The 25,374-nt window shown below is 45.6% G+C and overlaps 1 protein-coding gene across 5 annotated transcripts in view; it reads right to left on the bottom strand.

The window, feature by feature from the left end:
• Window positions 1–25,374, bottom strand: part of pde5ab (phosphodiesterase 5A, cGMP-specific, b) — a 174,559-nt gene that overhangs the window by 39,209 nt on the left and 109,976 nt on the right. For 4 of the 5 annotated variants that reach the window (XM_080519101.1, XM_080519102.1, XM_080519099.1 and 1 more), the window contains exons 8-13: window positions 22,092–22,159; window positions 9,786–9,894; window positions 9,612–9,696; window positions 8,254–8,426; window positions 5,428–5,487; window positions 1,150–1,296 (exon numbers count right to left, since the gene is read on the bottom strand). In XM_080519101.1, coding sequence (XP_080375227.1) covers window positions 1,150–1,296; window positions 5,428–5,487; window positions 8,254–8,426; window positions 9,612–9,696; window positions 9,786–9,894; window positions 22,092–22,159 — 642 coding nt within the window. The remainder of the gene's footprint in view (window positions 1–1,149; window positions 1,297–5,427; window positions 5,488–8,253; window positions 8,427–9,611; window positions 9,697–9,785; window positions 9,895–22,091; window positions 22,160–25,374) is intronic. The other variant, XM_080519100.1, reaches the window with a different exon arrangement.

Below are 25,374 nucleotides of genomic sequence, written 5' to 3' on the forward strand. Positions count from 1 at the left end.
CAAAGCTCTCTGCTTTTTGACTGTGGAGTTCAACATGCACAGCGTACCCACAATGCACCACAGAACTGCAAAGCCATTCTTCCGATGATCGAATTAGGGCTCATTTTCTCCAGAGGGACCATTATAATTAGATTTCAGAGTAAAATGTACAACTTTGCACCATTAGACATGTCAGGATAGCAATCAAACAATAAGATGTTGTGGAGTGGACCATCTGGGCCAGTGGTGGTGTGTTCGCTCTCTTGGAGGCTCCTGATTTCCCTCCAATCAAAGCTCCTCTTGTGAGGCGGCTCTCCGGAGGCACTCTGGAGGTCAGCCACAGACACATAAGGACCTCTTCAGGAGGAGAGCCAATGCCGCAGGAGAGCAGGCAAGCGGGCGGTGCCTGCGTGGTGCCTGTGCAGTGCTGGCGGTGCAGATGCGGGGAGGGGAGAGGGTCTGACAGGAGATGGAGGTCTCGGTGTGTGGTCTCTGAGCTCAGGATGCAGGAAACACTCACTGATGAGAAATAGATTGTTTTCCTCGTCTCACACTGAAAACTGACGCTCCAGTGTTTCTGTGTCTGTGGTTCCCTTCATGACTCCATGCTCCTCCTCACTTTAGCCGTACAGTCTGGGCCCAGTATACATGGTGGCTTCTTACCTCTGAATAGACATCAAGACATTTCAGGTAACTAATGAGGAGCTCTCTACTTGTGTCTAGCATACCCAACAAGACCACGAGCACTATGAATGAATGTCTGGAAATAATTACTTTGAAACTTTTTGAAACGGATGAATGATCATGTTGACCATCAGACCCATTTTAATAAACAGCTGACTGATGATAAGAGCTTCACTTCCAGCCGGACATTCATCATGCAGGATGATTCCAAGTTAAATCATTAATGTAAACCTGAAGCTGCTGGGTGCAGCAGCTTCAGGGTGACCCCCCCCCCCCCCCCCAGAGAGCTATGCCCCAACCCAGAAGGCAGCAGACGGAGAGTGCATAGAAGAGAAGGATAAAGGGCGCAGAGCCCCAGGCCCCGACCCAAGATCCTTCTTTCCTGTCTGAAACACTCCACCATAGGGAGTCAGTAAATGAAGTTCTGTGTCCTGTCACGCGACAGACTGCCAGACGGTGGGGGAACCAAGGGGACTGACGTCTTACCGTGTACTTCATCTGGAAATTCTGCACCAGGTTGAGGTCGATGAACATGCGAATAGCAGCCAGCGTAGTTTCAGTGTCTGACAAGTCAAAGTCACTGAAGCTGAAGTCCAGCAGGCGCAGAGACTGGGCCGAGGGCACCGTGGCAACCTTCAACACAGACGACACATGAGGAGGTGAGGCCCACACAAATCTAGGCAAAGCAACCACGCTCAGTACTCTGAATTCCTACTTCTGTTGCTGTAACGAACCCCCCCCCCCCCCGTGCTGCACCAACTGTATGAAGGAGCCTCTTGGGTGAGACTGCCTGAAAACCCCCGCCTGCATCCGAGAAATCAAGTGACACGTCTTCCCCGGCCCCCACAGGGAGAACTGGTGATCAGGCTGATGATCAGCCACCTCTCCCTCCATGAGCAGGAACTCGTCAGGATTGGTTCAGACTTGGTATGTACTACAAACCAAATGATTTGAGTCTGGCAGCAGTCGGTGGAGGAGGGGGTACTGTAGTTTTGATCAAATAGCTGGTCATTATGAGGATCACATTCTGTGTCGTTTCGTACATTCAAACCCTGAAGATGACGTCACCGCTACGCCACCAACCAGCAGGGTTCAGCTGAGGCTGTTTACATTGTAAGAGAAGAAGGACTGTCAACATGAGGCTCAGTGACCTTTGACTTCCAGATCTACTGAGTTCATCTTTAATTCAAAGATGGTCAGAATAGGGTCCTGATGAACCAGATGAAGAATCCTCTCGCGTCCAGAACCTTGGAAGAGGTGAGAGACTCAAAGAGTCTTGTTAGGCCATCAGGAACCGTTTCCCTCATCTGGTCTGGTGCTAAACCCCCTGCAGGTCCCTGACCTCCCCAGCAGGGGATCTGGTGTGAGACCCCCTGCTGGTCCCTGACCTCCCCTGCAGGACCAGGTCTCAATAGCAAAAAGAAGGCAGCAAAGATCAGAAAAAAACAAAATAGTTTTCTCGAAGAGGGGAGGAAAAAACAAAAAAGGTGACCTCCTCAGATAACATGAAGAAGAAAGAAGTGAAGCTAAACCGACGGAGCCAAGCAGAGAAGGAAGGAAACAGCTTGCAGAGACACCTGGGGGACAATTGGATGATGAATAGATCCTTTGGTATGAATAAAGTGAAGACCTCTGAACCAAGCCCTTTAATAAGAAACACCTCTCTGCAGCAGCAGGTTTCTGCACGGTGAGTTCACTGCTGCGAAAGGGTTCTGCATGAAAGCTTCAACTGGAAGTTGCCTGGAACTTTATCTGGTTCTGCCTGCAAGGCGATTCAATCCTGGACCCTCCGCAGACCCTGGAGTAGCCCTGCCTGGACCCTCCACAGACCCTGGACTAGCCCTGCGTGGACCCTCCACATCTGTCAATGTGACCCACACTAAAAACCAGAAGTGAAGTGAAAACCTGATGCAGCCTGTAGGTCAAAGGTCACTGATGCACCACTAAAAGCTACCTAGGCTAAAGCCCGGTTCACACGGCAGGATTATAAAATTGTGAGCAGATTTCCCAAACCTGAGAGACCGCACGCGTGCGAATAAATAATCACAGGTTAAACACTGCAAAGTCCAGCCTTTTGGTACACCCTATGCTGTCCAGAGTTTGCCAAATGGCTTAGCTGGGCTAATTTGCAATTTACTGGGGACATTTCTTATGTAAATGCAGCCATTAGCACTCGCAAGTCCAGCCTTTTGTTACACCTACAATGCTGAACAAATGGAGGCTAATTTGCACACGAGGTGCACAAGGAAAACCTCCAGCAACAACCACCCACACCTGAAAAGGGGAAAAGGGCAATGTGCCAGGTGAAGTGTTGCTGCAAGCTAAACCACGCCACTAAGCCTTGTGTTTACTGGAACAAGTTCACATGTGGCAAATGCAGAAAGGAGATGTTGTGGCTGTGCCAAGTCTGTTCAGACAATTCCAACGCAATAAAGATCACCAAGAATGCAAACATACACTGTGTTGACTTCTTACTACTACTACTGTCTGTTGTGATCACAAAAGTGGAAATATCATAAAACACATAACAAACCTTTTATAGTCAGCTGTAACATAGCAGAGCACACATTAGAACTGTTTTCACCTTTATTTTTGATTGTAGCTTTGAAGCAGCAGCTCAGCAATAACACAAGTTAGATAAGATGTGAATCATCTTACAATATATTACAGTACAGAACAAATCCAGTAAATGTGAACATATATCAAATGGGCTGGAGTCAAATGATTTATACCTTGTCATATTTAAACTTTTAATAAGATATACTCAAGTACAAGTACTATCTAAATGTAAACTTTAGTCAAAGTATACATATTAGTACAACAGTATAGCCTATTTTTAAATATACTTCAAATTTACTTGGTGAAGTATACTTCTGAGAAGTACAGTAAAAGTATAGTCTAAATGTAAGTGAACTTTAGTAGGGGGGGGGGGGGGCGGGGGACTGATTTGCATGATAGAGAAGAAGAGACTGTTGCCTGCCAGTGTCTGGCTCATGTTCTGCTTCACTTAAATAACAATTGGTGACAAGCTGAGCTGTTCACGCCTGCCATTTGGCTGCACCTTGGTCCTGGAAGAAATACCTGCCAAAAGGCAAGGCGCTGGACTTGCTAGTGTTAACAGTTTTGGTCGTACTGTGTGTGGTGTGCAGCCACTCAGCAACAACAACACACCACACAGGAGTCGATTTCACTCGCAAACATCCTCAGATCAGACGGGAAATCTTGGGAAACCTTGCGAGATCAAACATGATTCCAGAGTCAACAAACTTATTGGACGAAGAGGATGCAATGGGGATTGTTTGTGGTGTGTTTTGCCCCCAAAAAAACACATTTTAAAAAGAAGAGGCGTTGGTTCGTCATGACAACTGTTTTCCCACCCGCTTCTGGTCCGGCGCCGCTACGTCACCTGGCTTTCTGATTGGCTACTCGTCACAGTCAACAGGCTCGTAGCGTCTTCCCCTCAGAGGACACCACACACGGGGAGAACTCGGGCCAAACCAATCCAACAAGGTGAATACCCCCGATCTCAGATCGGTGCGGTCCCGACATCCTTCTGAAGACACGAGAGCAGTCTTAACACACCACACACGGCAGGAATATCTGATAAGGTTATCTTATGATGATCTGAGCGTCTTTAAGATTGTCGGAAGGAGAGAATCGGGGCCAAAATCAGCCTCATTATCCTGCCGTGTGAACCAGGATTTATGCTAATTAGGTAGCATAGCAACAGCCAAGACTTTGAGCACATTCATAAAGCACATTTACATTGGTTGCCTTTTCAGTGGCCACAAAATCATAACGAACATTATTTTGAAATTACAGCAGTTTCCTTCAGAAAAGATAGAGATTTTGAAAGAACTGGCCTTTTTGATATATCCTTGTACTTTTCCATTAAGGTAATGAGAAATATTAAGGTTCTCAGTATTTAAACTTTTTTAAATGGTTCAGCTTGCCAGAGGATTTGTTTTCCATTGTGCAACCCCGCAGAATGATGCTGCCACCGCCATGCTTCAAAAGGAGAATGCTGGGAGTGTGTTCACATTGGCAGGACAGAGGGTCCGTCCACACCAGGAACCTGGTTCATCTAAACCAGATGTTTCTGGCCTGTCATCCAAACAGGTTTTTTTGAACACAGGTCCCAGAGTGGGGACATTCTAAAACCCTGGCTTGACAAAGACGATCATCTGTGGAAAAAAGGAAGAGGTAATCCCCCCCCCCCCCCCCCCACCGTGGTCCGTGATGTCATCAAATAACCACAACAATCAGTGACTACAAGCTCTGGTGGAGCAACAGAAGTGACTGACGCTACAGGAGGAGGAGCAGGACCATAGGCCTATAGAACTGGAGTTATATACAGGTTTATGAGCAGGAGTCTACTTTTACATTTCTATGTTCTCTGTCTTCTTTTGGGTTTTTGGTGTGTTTGATGAGTCACAGCGCCCCTAAAGGCCTGGCATGTGTACTACATGCCTTGAACCTCGTGTTGAGCCGTGTCCATAGTGACGTGTGGACGGAATGTTGTTGGAGCAGGCTGGGGACATAAAAGATCGTTTTTTTTTCATCGTGTGCATGTGGCCTCAGTGCTGCGTGTTTGTGGGGGAACATCCAGATGGAGTGTCCATGCTGAGTTAGCAGTATGGTGTTGTGTTACTCTTCACCTGCACCGTCGACTTCCTCTGACCCTGAAGCTCAATGTGTTCCTGTGCTTCTGTGTCTGTGAACACGTTAGTGTGTGTGAAAATAAATAAATAAAGTTGAATTTACCGCGGTTACCTGGAGATCCTGCGACTCTTCCTCCGTGGCAGTAGCATGATACGACAAGACCTGGAACACAGGAAACACAGCAACCACACGCGCACACACACACACACACACACACACACACACACACACACACACACACACACACACACACACACACACACACACACACACACACACACACACACACACACACACACACACACACACACACACACACACACACACACACACACACACACACCCACCTGCTCATGCAACCTGTATTAAGAAGTGAACCACAGCATCTTAAGCCCGGTTCACGCAGCAGGATTACAAAATTGTTTGCAGATTTCCCAAACCTGAGAGGCCACACACATGGCGATAAATAATCACAGGTTTAACAGTTTTAGTCATATCGTGGGTGGTGTGCAGCCACTCGGCAACATCAACACACCACACATGTACTGATTTCAATCGAGAACATCCCCAGATCAGGCGGGAAATCTCACAAAACATCGCAAGATCAAAGGTGATTCCAGAGTCAACAAACCTGGTGGACCAAGAGGATGCAATGGCGATCGTTTGTGGTGTCCCCCCCCAAAAAAAACACGTTTTAAAAGGAAGAGGCATTGGTTCGTCATGGCAACTGTTTTGATTTTTGGATTCCCCACCCGCTTCTGGTCCGGCGCCTCTACGTCACCTCGCTTTCTGATTGGCTACGCGTCACAGTCAACAGGCTCGTAGCGTCTTCCCCTCAGAGGACACCACACACGGGGAGAACTCGGGCCAAACCAATCCAACAAGGTGAATACCCCCGATCTCAGATCGGAGCAGTCCCGACATCCTTCCGAGCAGACGAGAGCAGTCTTAGCAGGTCGTGGTTGACCTTTCAATTTAATATACAGTGGGTACGGAAAGCATTCAGACCCCCTTAAAGTTTCTCACTCTTTGTTAAATTGCAGCCATTTGCTAAAATCCTTTAAGTTCATTTTTTTTCCTTTTAATGTACACACAGCACCCCATGTTGACAGAAAAACACAGAATTGTAGACATTTTTACAGATTTATTAAAAAAGAAAAACTGAAATATCACATGGCCATAAGTATTCAGACCCTTTGCTGTGACACTTGTATATTTACCTCAGGTACTGTCCATTTCTTCTGATCATCCATGAGATGGTTCTACACCTTCATTGGAGTCCAGCTGTGTTTAATTCTAATGATTGGACTTGATTAAGGAAGCCACACACCTGTCTATATAAGACCTTACAGCTCACAGTGCATGTCAGAGCAGATGAGAATCATGAGGTCGAAGGAACTGCCTGAAGAGCTCAGAGACAGAATTGTGGCAAGGCACAGATCTGGCCATGGATACCAAAACATTTCTGCTGCACTTAAAGTTCCCAAGAGCACAGTGGCCTCCATAATCCTTAAATGGAAGACGTATGGGATGACAGGAACTCTTCCAAGAGCTGGCCGTCCAACCAAACTGAGCAATCGGGGGAGAAGAGCCTTGGTGAGAGAGGTAAAGAAGAACCCAAAGATCACAGTGGCTGAACTCCAGAGATGCAGTGAGGAGATGGGAGAAAGTTCAAGAAGGTCAACCATCACTGCAGCCCTCCACCAGTCAGGGCTTTATGGCAGAGTGGCCCGACGGAAGCCTCTCCTCAGAGTAAGACACATGAAAGCCTGCATAGAATTTGCCAACAAACACATGAAGGACTCCCAGACTATGATAAATAAGATTCTCTGGTCTGATGAGACAAAGATAGAACTTTTTGGCCTTAATTCTAAGCGGTATGTGTGGAGAACCAGGCACCGCTCATCACCTGCCCAACACCACCACAGCATGATGCTCCCACCACCACACTTGACTGTAGGGATGGTGTTTTGCAGCTGCAGGGACAGGACGACTGGTTGCAATTGAAGGAAAGATGAATGCGGCCAAGTACAGAGATATCCTGGACGAAAACCTTTTCCAGAGTGCTCAGGACCTCAGACTGGGCCGACGGTTCATCTTCCAACAAGACAATGACCCCAAGCACACAGCTAAAATGACGAAGGAGTGGCTTGGGAACAACTCTGTGACGGTTCTTGAATGGCCCAGCCCAATGGAGCATCTCTGGAGAGACCTGAAAATGGCTGTCCACCAACGTTCACCATCCAACCTGACAGAACTGGAGAGGATCTGCAAGGAGGAATGGCAGAGGATCCCCAAATCCAGGTGTGAAAAACTAGTTGCATCATTCCCAAGAAGACTCACGGCTGTATTAGCTCAAAGGGTGCTTCCACTCAATACTGAGCAAAGGGTCTGAATACTTATGTCCATGTGATATTTCAGTTTTTCTTTTTTAATAAATCTGTAAAAATGTCTACAATTCTGTGTTTTTCTGTCAATATGGGGTGCTGTGTGTACATTAATGAGGAAAAAAATGAACTTAAATGATTTTAGCACATGGCTGCAATTTAACAAAGAGTAAAAAATTTAAGGGGGTCTGAATACTTTCCGTACCCACTGTAATTAAAGCAATCAGTAGGCTAACATGTTTGTGGAGATGACAGAATCAAGTTTTGGGAAGTGATGTGGTCACGTGACGGCTCAGAAGTGACACCAAAGACAAGCTGCGAACCGAGCCAGTTAGTTTTGTTCAACCATGGCTGAGTCAGCAGTTCTTGTCACAAGGGAAGCAGGACTGACGTACACACAAGCAGGAACCATGGACGCCAAGGAAAGGTTTCCATCTCTGTCGTTATGTGAACAGCGATTAGGTTTTGATGAACACCCACCGTGTCTCACCAGCATGATGCAAAGACAGTGTCAGTACGGAGACATCAGTGTGTGGCTGACCTCCAGGGTGACCTCCTGCTTGGCCATGGCTCGCTCCACCACTTCATACATCTGCGTGTTCTGGATGCCCAGGCCACAGAAGATGGCAAACGCCTCCAGGAACTGCTCGTCGTTTCTGTTGAAGGCCTTCATGCTGGAAGCTTCATCCATTTTGTTCACCAACTGACACACACCTGCAAGCGCGCGCGCACACACACACACACACGTTCACCCACCGTCTGGAGTGTGTTGTCTCAAACGAGGCTGATTGACACGTCGCAATTCAGGATGCACGATACCAATACCAGTATCAGACCCACATAGCGCCTGCACAGAGTCCTCATACTGATACTCATAAAAGAGCCCCGACACGACCTGGTGAGTATCACATGACGTCGCCCTTCAGCAGCAGAGTGACAAGAGAGGACGAGCAACTTCGTGATACTAATGAGAACGACAAAAGTAAGACTGTAAAGTATATTCTGCCAACACATCAAGAGGGGTACTACGGCGTACGGGAGATGAGGCGGTATACTGGAGCCTTGGCCGTGCAGAGAGCATCGACTCAGAGGCTGTGTGACGTCAGAAGGTAGTGTGAATGGTTTGATCATGGAGTATGAATTATGCTTTATGGCGATTAATAAGTACTTGCATCGGTACTCTGTATCTGCTCGTGGCAGATAAAATGTTAGTGCTCGTTCTTTAAAAGTGATACCTTGTGAGTTGTGTTGTCTGCATAGAGCTGGAACTGCCGTATTATACAAAACATGTCTATGAGACGCGTATAGCAAAACAAATGTTATGATGTCATCATGGCATACGAGGAAACGAACAATCGCTTCAGGACGTTTTTATGTTGAGCCTGGAAACAAAGACTCAAGATGCTAAATGATGCTAAATGCTAACCTCCACAGTACCACGTAACACAAAGAGCTTCATATTTACAGCAACATTTAAAAATCCAGCAAAAGCTGTTGAAGATTGTGATTAAAGACTCCGATCAATCAACAGCTTAATCCCAAATACATGCAGCTATTTACAAAAATCAAGCTTTGGATTTATAAACCCAGACAGTGTTTCATGAATCGATAGACCTTCACCAAATGTAACATTGTGACGCGTGAGTCTACATTAATTTTAAAATAAGCATTGCGCTGTGAAGCTGGCACTGCCTTGAACCACCGCTGAAACTCCACCATCCGTACTGATCATACTCTGAAACCAGCAGTCACACTGCTTTACCACCAATGTGTCTTCAAGTTAAAGGAAATGATGGCCTTGAAAAAAAAACATTGTTTTCTCTAAACAGTTTTCTCATGAGAACTTAAATAAGTTAGATTTATACCCAGAGTGAAAGAACATGAACCACCTGATCGTACCTATGACCTTGTCTTTCTTGCCATTCCTGATGGGAGTGCAGAGCAAACTCTTGATCTGATCCCTGGTGTGATCGGGACCTTCACTCTGCGAGACGGAGAGAAGGAATCTTCAACAAGACAGAAGATACAGAGGGAACAGAAGGTAAAGGAAAGGGAGGCGAGGACGCTGCAGACCGTCCAAGGGAAACGTTGGTCCTTGGTGACGTCGGCGATGTTGAGAGGCTGCATGGTGTTTTGAACGTAGTGGGCGTACAGGTAGTTGATCTGGCTCACATCACACTCCCTGAGAGGAAACGGGAGAGAATAGGAAGCTTCAGAGTTCAGAATCTGACATGAGAACAATTAACAGAGGAGCAGGATTCACCAATCAAACTGATCAATACAGCAGCCCAATCGTCTGTAGAGATGGCAGCTGGGCTCTCATCTTCAACTCCGCAAAAACACTTGGTCCAGTTTAAAAACACTCAGGATCAGTTTAAAAACACTCGGTTCAGTTTAAAAACACTCAGGATCAGTTTAAAAACACTCGGTTCAGTTTAAAAACACTCAGGATCAGTTTAAAAACACTTGGTCCAGTTTAAAAACACTCAGGATCAGTTTAAAAACACTCGGTTCAGTTTAAAAACACTCAGGATCAGTTTAAAAACACTTGGTCCAGTTTAAAAACACTCAGGATCAGTTTAAAAACACTTGGTCCAGTTTAAAAACACTCAGGATCAGTTTAAAAACACTCGGTTCAGTTTAAAAACACTCAGGATCAGTTTAAAAACACTCAGGATCAGTTTAAAAACACTTGGTCCAGTTTAAAAACACTCAGGATCAGTTTAAAAACACTCAGGATCAGTTTAAAAACACTTGGTCCAGTTTAAAAACACTCAGGATCAGTTTAAAAACACTTGGTCCAGTTTAAAAACACTCAGGATCAGTTTAAAAACACTCGGTTCAGTTTAAAAACACTCAGGATCAGTTTAAAAACACTCAGGATCAGTTTAAAAACACTTGGTCCAGTTTAAAAACACTCAGGATCAGTTTAAAAACACTCAGGATCAGTTTAAAAACACTTGGTCCAGTTTAAAAACACTCAGGATCAGTTTAAAAACACTCGGTTCAGTTTAAAAACACTCAGGATTAGTTTAAAAACACTCGGTTCAGTTTTTTTTTTTTCATTTCTTTTTTTTTATTAAAAGAAAGACATTTTTAAATATATTACAGTCATTCCAATTTGCTTTTATAGAGAAAATAGAAAAGCCCAACATATCCACATGAGCAAGCAGGTGTGTTTGTGACTGTGGAAAGAAAAACTCCTCAACAAGGAGAAACCTTTGTAGAAACCAGACTCAGAGGTGGAGGAATTCTGTGGACCGGTTGGGGTGAAAGGATAGAGGAGAGGAGAGGAGAGGAGAGGAGAGGAGAGGAGAGGAGAGGAGAGGAGAGGAGAGGAGAGGAGAGGAGAGGAGAGGAGAGGAGAGGAGAGGAGAGGAGAGGAAAGACAGAGAAAGACTTGGTGGGGAGATACATACAATACCCTTGTTAGTGCTACATACATTTATTTTTCTTTCTTTCTTTTTGATAATACAGTAACCACAGTGATCTAAATATTTTCCAACTGCCATGAGATTAAACCAGCCTGAGCAACAACAGAGCAAAACACCTAAATAATGACAACAATTATAACAAACACAACAACAACAAAAGCAAACAACCACTTCATTTTGATAATTAACAATCTCGTCAATGTGGAGTGGAAGTGTGTGTGTGCGTGTGTGTGTGTGTGTGTGTGTGTGTGTGTGTGTGTGTGGTTTGTCCTCTGGATGTGAATGGAACTGTTGTGGGGGGCCCGCAGCACCCCCCCAGGGCCCAAGGCCACCAGGGCCGGACGCCGCCACTCCGGTGGCCACTCCGTGTGTGTGTGTGTGTGTGTGTGTGTGTGTGTGCACGTGCTTGCAGGTGTGCGTCAGTTGGTTAACAAAATGTGTGCATGTTTTTATGGTTCCTAATTCTGACTGGTTATATAAACATGGAAGTGTGTGTCTGCAGATATACGAGTGTGGTTGTTCATGTGGTTAAAACAGTGGAAAAGCTTTGATAAATCTATTAAAACAAGGGAGGGGGTATAGAAATAGAAAGTAGGAAACCAAAACCCAAAAAAGACAATCCCAAACTCATAGGTGACATTAGTGGTGACGTAAGGAGTGCCTGCTTTGGTTTTTTTAAAAGTCATATATATATATATATATATATATATATATATATATATATATATATATATATTGCCAGCGTTTATAGTGCAAGTTCAAGATGATTAACATTATAATAACATTGCAAGCATCGTGTATTTTAACAATGTAATACAAATTACTTTCGCCTTATTTAATCAATCATGATGTTTACGAATGCTGCTGTTGGATATTTACCTGGGCCTGAGTAAACCTGTGATGTGTGCGGCTGTGTGTGTGTGTGTGTTCGAGGGGATGTTACTCATTTATGAGGACCATCAGTAGAGCCAGGGGGTGACGGCGGGGTCCTGGAACAGCTGGCCATTGACGTAGAGCAGGGGTGTCAAACTCAGATCCTCGAGGGCCGAAGCTCTGCACGTTTTCCAGGTCTCCCGCCACTGAATGTCCTGATGCTTCATCACCAAGTTCAGCACAAGGCCAGATAACGAGCTGCTCATTGCAATCAGCTGTGTGGAAGCAGAGACACATCCAAATCGTGCATGGCTGCGGCCCTCGAGGACCAGAGTTCGACACGTGTGACGTAGAGCCTGTCCACAGTGATGACATCTTGGGATCCTTCGGCGATGAGCTTCTTCTTCACGGGAAACAGCAAGTGACAAAGGTCTAAGATCTCCTTTGGGAATTGGTCGTTCACGCTGAAGCTCATCACGCTGCTGCGGCTCTTCACCAGTTCTTTCTGCTAGAAGTGTTCAAACTTAGCGACGACGGGCCGAGGGCGCTGGTTGTCCTGTCGTCTCTCTCGCAGGCGGTGGACGCAGACGAAGGTGATGTCATTCAGGGTGTCCACGGGAAGCTTCAGGTGCTACTGCGTGAATTCTCACAGCGATGTTTCCGCGTTTTCCTCCTGCCGTTCTGGAAGTCCCTAGAAGACGAGGTTGTCCCACATACTCCTGCTTTGAAGATCCAGGATGGATTCCTTCATCTGCTTGTTCTCCTGAGTCAGTCCGTTCAGTCCCTGGTTAAGCAGGACCACATGGCTTCTCCGCCCTTGGTTCTCTGCTGTTAGTTTGGCCATCTGCTGTTAGCTGAATTCCACGAGTCTCGAAGAGCTTGAATCTCACGGTGGAGCACCTCCACTAGGGCGAGACGGGTATTGAAGCTGGACAGCTTGGTGTTGATGCTGTCCAGGATGTCCTCAAACTGTTTGGTTGGAGAGCTTTCAGCACGGCTCCTCTTTGAAGATGAGGTCTGTGGAGTCTTCGACGTGACGAGACGGTCGTAACACTCGTCCAAGTAGGCTTGAAGGTCTTCTATTGTGTCCTCTTCCAGCATTATTATTTAGCTCAATTTACCCTCTGTTTCTTTGTTTAGTTCGCTTTTTATTTTTCCCCTTCGGTGGTCAGAAAAGTTTGCTTTACAGCCTGGGTGGCGCCATGTTGGATTGCACTTGATTATGTCACACTGGAATCACTCACAGCACACGTTCCCCATCCTGAATAATAAAACATGTGGTGGTTCATTAGAGGAACAGCAGGGGGGCTGCACCTGCACCCGGAGCCCCCTGCTGGCCGGCCCCGCCCCATCAGTCACTCTGTCAGCGCTTAATAAGCCTGTTTGTTGCCGTTTCTGGCTCCCAGTCACACAGTCAGCTGCAGGAGCACATGGTAGATGGTGGATCAACATACATGAGGTTACAGCTTGTGTGTGTGTGTGTGTGTGTGTGTGTGTGTGTGTGTGTGTGTGTGTGTGTGTGTGTGTGTGTGTGTGTGTGTGTGTGTGTGTGTGTGTGTGTGTGTGTGTGTGTGTGTGTGTGTGTGTGTGTGTGTGTGCGAGCGAGCTATATTTGGTGTATGTCTAAAATTGTATTTCCTCCTAGGTGGGTGTAAGAGAAAGTAACTAAGTAAATGTACTCAAGTCTTTCTGTACTTTTTAGTCTTTCTACTGTTTTACTTAGTGTATTGGAATGCTACCAGCTTGCCGTTAACTTTTAAAAACACAGTAAAATACAGAATAATGAAGGGTTACAGTTCAAACTGATGAGAGAAAAGCAATCTTATAAATTATAGTATTGAATGTTGTGTTCTTTCGATATTACTTCTGTGTTTGTCTTTTGTTGTTGGTTTCATTGTTTATAAGTAGAACACATTCTTGGTTGTTCAAGGAATTTCTTATAGGATAAGCGTTATGATGGACAGGCTTCAGCCTCCTCCTTTACTTGGTCACTTAAAGTGAACAGTGTTTGTATTTTTGTATTTTGTGTTATTGAACTGTGACCAGAAATATAGCATTAATTCATACCAAATGCTAATGGAACCAGTGGGGGCGGCAGAGAGTTTCAAAGTGAAAGTAACAGGTAAACCTGGGGTTCTCTTTCTCCGTCAAATTCCTCAAACCGCAAATACTTAATCCTTGTCAGAATTGACCCGTTTCGATATTTGAGTGCAGTAAAATAATTATAGAAAACACAGGTTCTTTGTGTGAACTACACAGCGAGCAGCTTTATCAGACAGAAATGTAAATTAAAATGGGACTTGGGACGTATAAAATATCTTGGAGTCTTCATTACACAAGACCTGAGTAAACTCTATGAAACTTATTATAATAAAAGTAACAACAAAACACAGAAAGACCTGTCAAAATGGTAATCATTAACTTTAGATTTTGGCTCAAGAATTGAGGCAATAAAACTGAATATACAACCCAGACTGCTGTACATATTCCTCTCTTCACCAGTTCCAATCGCAGACTCCCAATCTATGGCATGGGAAAAGCAAATATCACGGTTAATTTGAGGTGGCAAAAGGCCCAGAGTCAAATTTAAACACTTCAATTAGAGAAACAAATGGGAGGTCACGCCTGATTTAAAAGAATACTTTTATACTGCTCAGTTGAAATACATGGTATGGTGGTAGAAGTCACCCAGAGCAGAACTCTCCTTGAGACCGGGCCAGGAGACAAGTACTCCAGACATCAGGAAGACTACAACTTTACTGTTTCTGAAACACTAAAAACCCGGACAGATATAGCTAGAAAATATACATTTCAAGGTAGGTTATTACTTTGGCAATTCTCTTCATCTCAGGACAAACTGACAAAACCTTTACAACATGGACAGACAGAGGTATTACAGCCATAGTCACACTGACAGAAGGGAACATTGTTACGTCTTTTGAAAGGGTTAGAAATTAACTTAAACTAGAAAGTAAGGACATGTTTCATTATTTACAGCTAAGAAACTTTTTTTCATACTCAGGTAAAAACAGGTATTTCATCAGAATACAATGTGCAGATTAAAGTGAGGAAACACCTCCAAAAGCCGTCTCTAAACTGTATGCGTGTCTACAGAAATGTAATGGGAATACCTCTTTGTATATAAAATCTAAATGGAAGACGAACTACAGACAGAAATTTCAGTGTGATTGGCAGTTATTACGCAAGACACAACGCAGCTCTATGAGAGAGTTCAGCTTAGTCATGCCGCAAAATAAAAGCAAACACACTGGACTACAACAAGAATGTTGGAGACCATATTTGCTGGTCATGCACCCAACTACAACCTTTCTGTGATGACAGGATTGGACTTTTGGAAGACATCTTAAAATATAAGGTTCCCAGGGAGCCATGAGTTTTGTACCTGGGACTGATGACCAGAAGGAGTTATTAAGAAAGAACACATGCACCTCTTCAAAATAATGATTGTCGCCTATAAGAACTGGTTAAGAAGTGATGCTCCAGAAACAGCCCCCTTTTGTATTACTTTAGGCTTTTTATTTTCTCCGTTCCTGTTGTCTATATATACAGTGGCTTGCAAAAGTATTCATACCCCTTGAACTTTTCCACATTTTGTCACACTACATGCCACAAACAAATATATTTTTATTGACATTTTTTGTGAAAGACCAACACAAAGTGTCACACAATTGTGAAGTACAAAGAAAATTATACATGACTTTAAATTTTTTTCACAAATAAAAAAGTGAAAAGTGCAGCGTGCAAAAGTATTCAGTCCCTCTGAGTCAATACTTTGTGGAACCGCCTTTTGCTGCAATTACAGCTGCAAGTCTTTTGGGGTGTGTCTCTACCAACTTTGCACATCTAGAGACTGAGATTTTTCCCATTCTTCTTTGCAAAACAGCTCAAACTCAGTCAAATTAGATGGAGAGCATTTGTGAACGGCGGTTTTCAGATCTTGCCACAGATTCTGGATGGGATTTAGGTCGGGACTTTGACTGGGCCATTCTAACACATGAATATGTTTTGTTTTAAACCATTCCATTGTAGCCCTGGTGTCATGTTTAGGATGGTTGTCCTGCTGGAAGGTGAACCTCCGCCCCAGTCTCAAGTCTTTATGTTTAGGATGGTTGTCCTGCTGGAAGGTGAACCTCCGCTCCAGTCTCAAGTCTTTATGTTTAGGATGGTTGTCCTGCTGGAAGGTGAACCTCCGCCCCAGTCTCAAGTCTTTATGTTTAGGATGGTTGTCCTGCTGGAAGGTGAACCTCCGCTCCAGTCTCAAGTCTTTTGCAGACTCCAACAGGTTTTCTTCCAAGATTGCCCTGTATTAGGCTCCATCCATCTTCCCATCAACTCTGACCAACTTCCCTGTCCCTGCTGAAGAGCAGCACCGCCAGAGCATGATGGTTCCACCACCATGTTTGACAGTGGGGATGGTGTGTTCAGGTGATGTGCAGTGTTCGGTTTCTGCCACACATAACGTTTTGCATTTAAGCCAAAAAGTTAAATTTTGGTGTCATGTGACCAGATCACCTTCTTCCACATGTTTGCTGTGTCCCCACATGGTTTCTGGCAAACTGCAAACAGGACTTCTTACGGCTTTCTTTTAACAATGGCTTTCTTCTGGCCACTCTTCCATAAAGGCCAGATTTGTGGAGTGCAGCCCAATAGTTGTCCTGTGGACAGATTCCCCCACCTGAGCTGTGGATGTCTGCAGTTGGTTCAGAGTCACCCTGGGCCTCTTGGCTGCATCTCTGGTCACTGCTCTCCTTGTTCGGCCTGGAAGTTTAGCTGGACGGCCGTGTCTTGGTAGGTTTGCAGTCATACTCTTTCCATTTCAGGATGATGGATTGAACAGTGCTCCGTGAGATGTTCAAAGCTTGGCAAATCTTTTTATAGCCTAACCTGCTTTAAACTTCTCCACAACTTTATCTCTGACCAGTCTGGCTCCTTGGACTTCATGGTCCTGTTTGCTCCCCAATATTCTCTTAACAAATCTCTGAGGCGTCACAGAACAGCTGTATTTGTACTGAGATTACATTACACACAGGTGGACTCTATTTAGTCATTAGGTCAACATTCAATCATTCAGCAGTCATCAGGCAACTTCTGAAGGTAATTGGTTGCACTCAGAGAAAAGGGGGTGAATACTCTTGCACGCTGCACTTTTCAGTGTTTTATTTGTGAAACTAATTTAAAGTCATGTATAATTTTCTTTGTACTTCACAATTGTGTGACACTTTGTGTTGGTCTTTCACATAAAATTCCAATAAAATATATTTACGTTTGTGGCGTGTAGTGTGACAAAATGTAGAAAAGTTCAAGCTGTATGAATACTTTTGCAAGCCACTGTAAACAAAACAAAACAAAACAAAAACAAACAGATGATTTTCTGCAGAAACAAGTGTAAAAAGTAAAAGAAACATGGTTTCCCAATTATCCATCATATTTCAATATCAAACAGTTCCACTACGATGATTACATTCTTTATTCAGGTCCAACACTGAAGAAACTGAAATCTAGGATTATTATGAGTAGACCAACAGTTTCTGTGTATAAAAACTGAGCAGATTTTAAATTATGAGCCTAAAACTTTTCACTCAGTCAACCAGAGACCATGATATCTGATGTTAAACTCTGTGCTCATTGTGAGACAGCAACTCAAGTTCTCAGTGTTCTATATCAAGTTCCTTCACAAAAAAAACTTTCCAATGAAACTATAGATTTCATAACTTACTTCAAAATAGTTCTAATAGCCTGTTTTCTTGCTGCTGATTGAGATAAAGAAAATGTTAATCAAGCCGAATGTTCAGGAAGCAGAAGCCTTCAGGGGTTAGTGTCTTGAGCTGGTATTTATTTCCATGAAAGAACTATTTCTAATACTAAATGTAAAGTGAATGCAATGACAACAAATTTAAATGACAGAATGGAGGGGTGTAACCGGGTGACATTGGGGAAACTTCATCCTGCTTGGTTTTTCAACGCTGAGCTCCTGTTTGCTTGAAGAAGCAGCAGCAGTGTTGTGGAGGAACATCTGCAGGGCTTCAACACACCAGACTAAACTGTGTTAAATGTCAGAGTAGAACACGGAACAGATCTGACAGGTGTGTTTCTCTCACTGATGACAGCAGTATATATTGTTCTGACGTATGTCTCTGTGGTAGAATTCAGCCAGTGTTAGCACAATGGTAAAGTCCATAAAACCGCTTTTTTTCTGACTCTTTTAAACGCTGTGATATATGAAGACTAAACTGTGAGATGAAGGTTTTCCAGGTTTTTAATGGCTGGAGGATCCCAGACCATGTTATAGACCTGGCTAGTGTCACAAAGTCAAGTAGATCTTGGATCTGTTGCTGCTTCACATTGAGTTCCATTCATGTGAGTAGAGAAGGTGCAGAGCAGAGAAGCTCTGCACCTTCTCTAGACACCAGGAACCTGTGGCGGGGGATACAGACCATCACAGACTACAAGCCCTCTCCACAGACCTGTGACAACTCCTCCTCTCTGCCTGACCAGCTGAACCACTTCTTGGCTCGCCTTGAGGCAGACAACACCACCCCGGCACAGAAGACCCCACCACCTCCTGACGACCAGGTGCTGATGTTATCCCAGGACAGCGTGAGGCGATCCCTCAGAGGGACCAACGCACGCAAAGCCCCGGGTCCTGACAACATCCCTGGTCGTGTCCTGAGAGACGGTGCCGAGGAGCTCACAGATGTCTTCACGGACATCTTCAACACCTCACTGAGCCAGGCTGTTGTCCCCACGTGCCTCAAAGCCACCACCATCATCCCGGCCCCCCACCTGCCACAATGACTACCGCCCGGTCGCACTCACCCCCATCATCATGAAGTGCTTCCAGCGGCTAGTCACGCAACATATCAAGTCTGCCCTCCCCCCCACCCTGGACCCTTTCCAGTTTGCATATCGGTCCAACCGCTCGACCGATGATGCCATCTCCACTGCCCTCCACTCAGCCCCCCCCACCTGGAGACCAGAGACTCCTATGTCAGAATGCTGTTCATTGACTTTAGCTCAGCATTCAACACCATCATCCCTCAGCAGCTCAGTCAGCGGGGGCTCCACCCCTCCCTGTGGAACTGGCTGCTGGACTTCCTGACGGGGAGACCACAGGCAGTTCCAGTTGGCAGCAACACCTCCAGCACCATCATGCTCAACACAGGGGCCCCCCAGGGGTGTGTGCTGAGCCCCCTCCTCTTCACTCTGCTGACCCACGACTGCTCACCATCATTCAGCTCCAACCTCTTCATCACACAACTGTGGTGGGTCTCATCAACAACGATGAGGAGACCGCCTACAGGGACGAGGTGAGCCACCTGGCCATGTGGTGCAAGGACAACAATCTCCGCCTGAATGTGGAGAAGACGAAGGAGATTGTTGTGGACTTCAGACGACGACACTCCCAGCATGCTCCACTGACCATCGACGGTGCTGCACTGGAGCAGGTAAGCAGCACCAAGTTCCTGGGAGTGCACATCTCTGAAGACCTGTCCTGGAGCAACACCGCATCACTGGCCAAGAAAGCCCCCCAGCGCCTGTACTTCCTCCGCAAGCTAAGGAGAGCAAGAGCCCCTCCCCCATCATGCACACCTTCTACAGAGGCACCATCGAGAGCATCCTCTCCAGCTGCATCACCGTGTGGTACGGCGCCTGCACCGTATCCTGCCGCAAGACTCTGCAGCACATTGTGAGGGCAGCCGAGAGGATCATTGGTGTCTCTCCCCCCCCCCCCCCCCCCCCCCGCAGGACATATACAACACCCGCCTCACCCGCAGAGCCATCAGGATCGCAGGTGACCCCACCCACCTGCTGCTGGGTGAAACCTTCTCGTCTGTCCTCTGGACTGGAGTCCAAGGATGTTGGGGTCCACAAGTCCAGCCTTGCAGAGCCGCTGCCTCACCATACCTCAGTGTGGGGGTCCTCCAGGACCAGACTGGGGACCCCCGTGCCTCTCCACACCTCAGCACAATGGTCCTCCAGGACCAGACTGGGGACCCTCATGTTTCCCCACATGTCAGCACAGGGGTCTTCCAGGACCAGACTGGGGACCCTCATGTTTCCCCACATGTCAGCACAGGGGTCTTCCAGGACCAGACTGGGGACCCTCATGTTTCCCCACACGTCAGCACAGGGGTCTTCCAGGACCAGACTGGGGACCCTCATGTTTCCCCACATGTCAGCACAGGGGTCTTCCAGGACCAGACTGGGGACCCTCATGTTTCCCCACATGTCAGCACAGGGGTCTTCCAGGACCAGACTGGGGACCCTCATGTTTCCCCACACGTCAGCACAGGGGTCTTCCAGGACCAGACTGGGGACCCTCATGTTTCCCCACATGTCAGCACAGGGGTCTTCCAGGACCAGACTGGGGACCCTCATGTTTCCCCACATGTCAGCACAGGGGTCTTCCAGGACCAGACTGGGGACCCCTCAATACACTCAATACATGGTCTGAAGACTCTTCACAGCCACAACGACTGAGTCCCATAAACACTCTGTCTCTTGCCTACAATTAACGAATCCTTCAAACTATGATGGCATATCAACTTAAAGACAAATATAAGCAGTGAACATAAGCAGCAGAGCTCATATATGTGAGCTACAGCAACATAGATGCAACACACACATAACTGTACAGGCACACAAGCTAAATCCAGTTCTGTAGCATGTGCCGACACTCAGATTGAATTGTGGACACTGCATAACAACAGTGGAGGTCGAGAGGCCCTGGAGACTAGCGGGGCTACAGAGGAGGAAGCAGGGAGGGAGGCTGTCTATCTCATTGCCTCTCAAATCACATTAGAGGTATTGACTCCTCCCGGCTGGAGCAAAGGCCCCCGGAAGAGGTCTTTGCTCGGTAACGTCACACTACCACCACACCATGAACCCACTGAGGGCTTGATACGTTCACTATAGATTGGACGGACGGACGGACGGACGGACACAGACAGACAGACACTTACTAGAACACAGAGAGCTTTGCTGCACTATCTCTCCTTTCCTTCTCCAATCACTCGTTAATAATCTTAGCATCCTTCAACCCCTCCACCTGGGGTTTTGGCCAATATGGTGTTTTTGTCTTATAAAATTACAATTACTCTGAACATGCAAAATAGAAATTCTTGGTGTAACCGTTAGTTCCAATATAGCAGTATCAAAGCTCTGCACATGCTGGAGAACAGCACAGATTACAAAATCATAATGTTTGTCTTGGTTTCTTTTTTGGAACTTTAATTTCAATGAAAATACTTCAAACTGCCTCCCATTATGATATGAAGAAGGGAAACTGATAAAACACAACCCCATAACAGCACGAAGGAATAATAATCAGAGAGACTGGCTCATAATGTCAAATTGATGTTGGAATGCAGAGAAATAACTGAATCTTTGCCTCCCGGCAACATAAAGACTCATTTTCAGTCCGTGAACTTCATCTGTGCAGCAAAGTGTGACTCCACATGTGCAACTAATAGAGCTGTCACGTCCAATCAGAGTGCACGTTGACCTCACAACTCTGTGTGTGCGTGACAGACGGTTGTTGGAAACCTTTCAGACCTCCTCCAAGATAGTAAAAGTGTATACTCCATCCAGACCAGCATGTCATTAGGCTGCTTTGGCACCAAAGCAGCCTAATGAGAACTAGAGCCTCGTACCAAGAACCTCACAAGTCAATGTTGAGGAATTTGGCAGGTGAAAGAGGTGGATTAGCTCAAAACGTCCCCAGGGGCTACAAATCAGCTCCATGAACTTATGAGTTTTGGACTGAGCTGCTCCATCTTGTCTTTTCTGTTTCAATTCAAAGTGTCTGAATGAGCACAATAAGACCTTCATTATTGCCAAAGCGTCGCCTTACAACTCGGTTTTTTTTGGTTTCTGTTCCTGCATGATGAAAATGAACCACTGTGTAAGTGTCCGTTATACTAGCATCATCGGAGGGCCTCCACGGGACAGTTTGCAAACTGAAGGAAGCATGAACACTTCCACTTGTGGAAACCACCACTGCACTCAAGGCTGATTTAATCCCGGGTGTCAGCTGAGGGGATCCTCTTACCTTTTGGGGGCATCCAGGACGTCGCCCAGGTCCTGGTATTCCATGTGAAAGACACTGGAGAACGAGTTCTGCAAGCAGAAGAAAGGCTGGTTCAGTTGAGTGAGATGTTGGAGGCTGCAGTTGACTTCCAGCGGGCAGCAGCTCTGGTAATGAGAATCACTCTTGCTGCAGTTTAGACAAACAGGTGAAAGCTGATGCTGTGTTAACACACTTTATTAGGATGTTTTCTGTGCTGCTGCTTCAGCTTGTGCTCTTTTATGGATCTCTTCTCTTGCTTTTCTTTTCCCAACTCTGACTTTATGACTGATCACCTCTCATGCTGCATGTTTGTGTCGTCTTTTGCTAACTTGAGATTTCTTGGCAGTGATGCCTTGATATGTCAGATACCGTCTGTAAACCAGTTCACCTCTATGGTATCACATTTCATTTTGTGCTTGTGGCGGCTTCACGCTCCATCCAATGATCCACAATGAACATGTCCATGAATTAAGCTGAGAGCCCTCCATTGAGTAATCTTGCCCATCAGTATAGTAGTTTAATAGTATAGGTGATCGATGAGGAAAAGCACACAAACTGAAAGTAAAACAATTTTCAAGACCTCTCCTTCTATCGCCTTCTATCTTCTAACTCCTATCTCCTTCTATCTTCTGTCTCCTATCTCCTATCTTCTGTCTCCTAACTTCTGTCTTCTATCTCCTAACTCCTATCTTCTATCTCCTATCCTGTGGGGCTAGCATTGGTCCCAGGTGGTCCCGGTCCCCCCATTGTAGTTTTCGCCCACCTATTGTGACCATGCTTTTGACCCAGGCCTATATTGAGTAGTGAGTGATTTTCATTCCAGCAGTTCATCCAATCAGCAGCCTCTACCCCACATGTGGACCCCCAGGTGCGGTGTGCAGTGACATAAAAATCGTCATCCGTCCTTCACGCAGGATCCGCTGCGGCTCCATTGCGTTGGAGTGCTTAAGATCCTCCGTCTCCCCGTCTGAACAACCACAAATTAAAAGCAAATAAAGACAGACACACAGCTCAGAAGAAGGTGGAGAACGCCAGGCAGCAGAAGTGGAGATATTTTTGGGATCATTACGTTACGGGGAGACCAACTTGTACTCCGAGGCAAAACTGTCCTCAGCTTGGAGGTTAACACCCCCGCCTCACAGCTGGAGGAAAGCAGGACATGGAACTCAGTTTCTAAGATCAATACTTGTTGTATTTATTTGCCAGTTAGTTTTCTAACAGTATAAGTGCAGTGCCATAAAAAAAAAAAAGTAAAACATTTTTTTTAAGTAAATTTAAATACTTGGTGTTGGGATCTCACCAGACCACAGAAATGTTGTTCATTTCTAAGGAAAGACAATTTTCATTTGTCATGATACACAGTCATGACAAATGAATTCTGACCCAGGAATGTGGTTGACCATCACACCCAGTGGGGGGGACCTTTTGCCACAGCAGATCCTCCCCCACTTTCTGCTCAAAAGACGCTTCCCCCATGCACTCAGTCAGTCACCGATTGGTTGAAGCTCTCAGGATTCGACACCTTCGAATCCACAAACTTTCAAGAAAAGCCTGCAAAAGCAGTCTGGCAAAAGAGTCTCTTGCAGTGAGTCGACCCCGAGGAGGTGGGTTGCTGGAGTCACCTCACCCATGTGTTAGCATCCAGCTAACACCAGAGGCCTGCAACCAGGGGCCTTCACTCCTCAACTCCTCTGCTGACCCGACCACGAGGGTCAGACCTTCCCCTGATCCAGAGACCAGCACCCAGAGTCTGATCTCCCATCAACCAGGAAAACCAAGCAGTTCCTCCAGGACGGACCAGGGAAACGACGCCTCACAGAACTTCTTTGTGTTTTCCTCAACCAGCAGGAAAACCATCACAGACCTGAGCGACCAGCTCCTCAGTCTGGACAAAAGGAACAACCAGGAGCTGCAAAGAAGGACTCCTGAAACATCAACTTCATCTTCTTCTCCTCAGCCTGCAGAACCAGCAAACCACAGTTAGCAGGAGGTGCTAACTACAGGAGAAGACACCAGCTTCCCTCCAGCAGGACAACAACTGAACTCCTTCAAGGAAGTGGTAACAACTGGGCTTTACCTGAGATTAGTTAAACCTGATGCTATGATAGAACTGTTTAACTGTATGAAGATGTGTTGATTCTGTTACAGTGATTGAGTTCTATAGATAATGATATTAGGAGCAGTTATCAACCTGTAAACCAACGTTAGCTCTGCCACAGACACAGGGTCTGCATGCTAATCTTTGCTTTACTAACTAGTTAACTCACAATTCTACACATATCACATCAAAGACAACATCACACAGTAACTGAACACCATCTGATGACTCCTGACGTTTTACAAAACAAGTCTCATTCACATCAACTCATTCTAGAAATGGTCCTTTAGCAGAGACACACAGGAAGCAGAAGCTAAAGACTAGCTTCCATGTTCCATTGTTCTCCAGCACATGGTGGAGACCCAGGACAGACTTCCTGCTCTCTGATAACCTCCATTGGAATGTAGTTTCTTGTGATCCGCCATCTTGTTTTGTAGTTCCATCACACGTCTCACACACACTCCCTCCACGTCTCGCTCTCTCTTTCTCTTTCTCTCTCGCTCTCCACACACACACACACACACACACACACACACACACACACACACACACACACACACACACACACACACACACACACACACACACACACACACACACACACACACACACACACACACACACACACACACACACACCAAGCTGTATATAGGTAATTAGAATCTGTGTTTTATTTGTTTTCATTGTAAATAAATATAATGTTTGGAATCATACTTCCTCTTCTGTGTCAAGAACTCTGAAATCCTTCAATCTTTACTGTTAATTCTGGTAATTGTAATTAATGTAACTATTAATTCAAATTCCCGATGAACTGTTTAGTATATCTTATGAGACTGATAGAACTGAATTGACTATCATTTCCTGTTAAGACAGGTGGAGCTCCGAGGTTCTGATACAGATCAGATTACATTTCAATAACATAATTAATAACTATCTTTGAAAATCATAAATCATTATCGATAGCCAACCACAACATAAATAGTGATCCTTATGAGGAAAGAAATCCCTACATCAGCATCGGTGAGCACTCAAATGCAAGTACTGATACCCTACTTGTTTTGGAAAAAAGTGGTACCGGTGCATCTTTATCTATTACCCATCAAGTCTTTCCAGAGGAAGAGTTTATTCTGATGTTCCAGACCCACCTTTGCTTCGCCCCCCCCCCCC

This window comes from Blennius ocellaris (assembly GCF_963422515.1).
Source record: "Blennius ocellaris genome assembly, chromosome: 23".
In the NCBI taxonomy this organism is placed as follows: Eukaryota; Metazoa; Chordata; class Actinopteri; order Blenniiformes; family Blenniidae; genus Blennius; species Blennius ocellaris.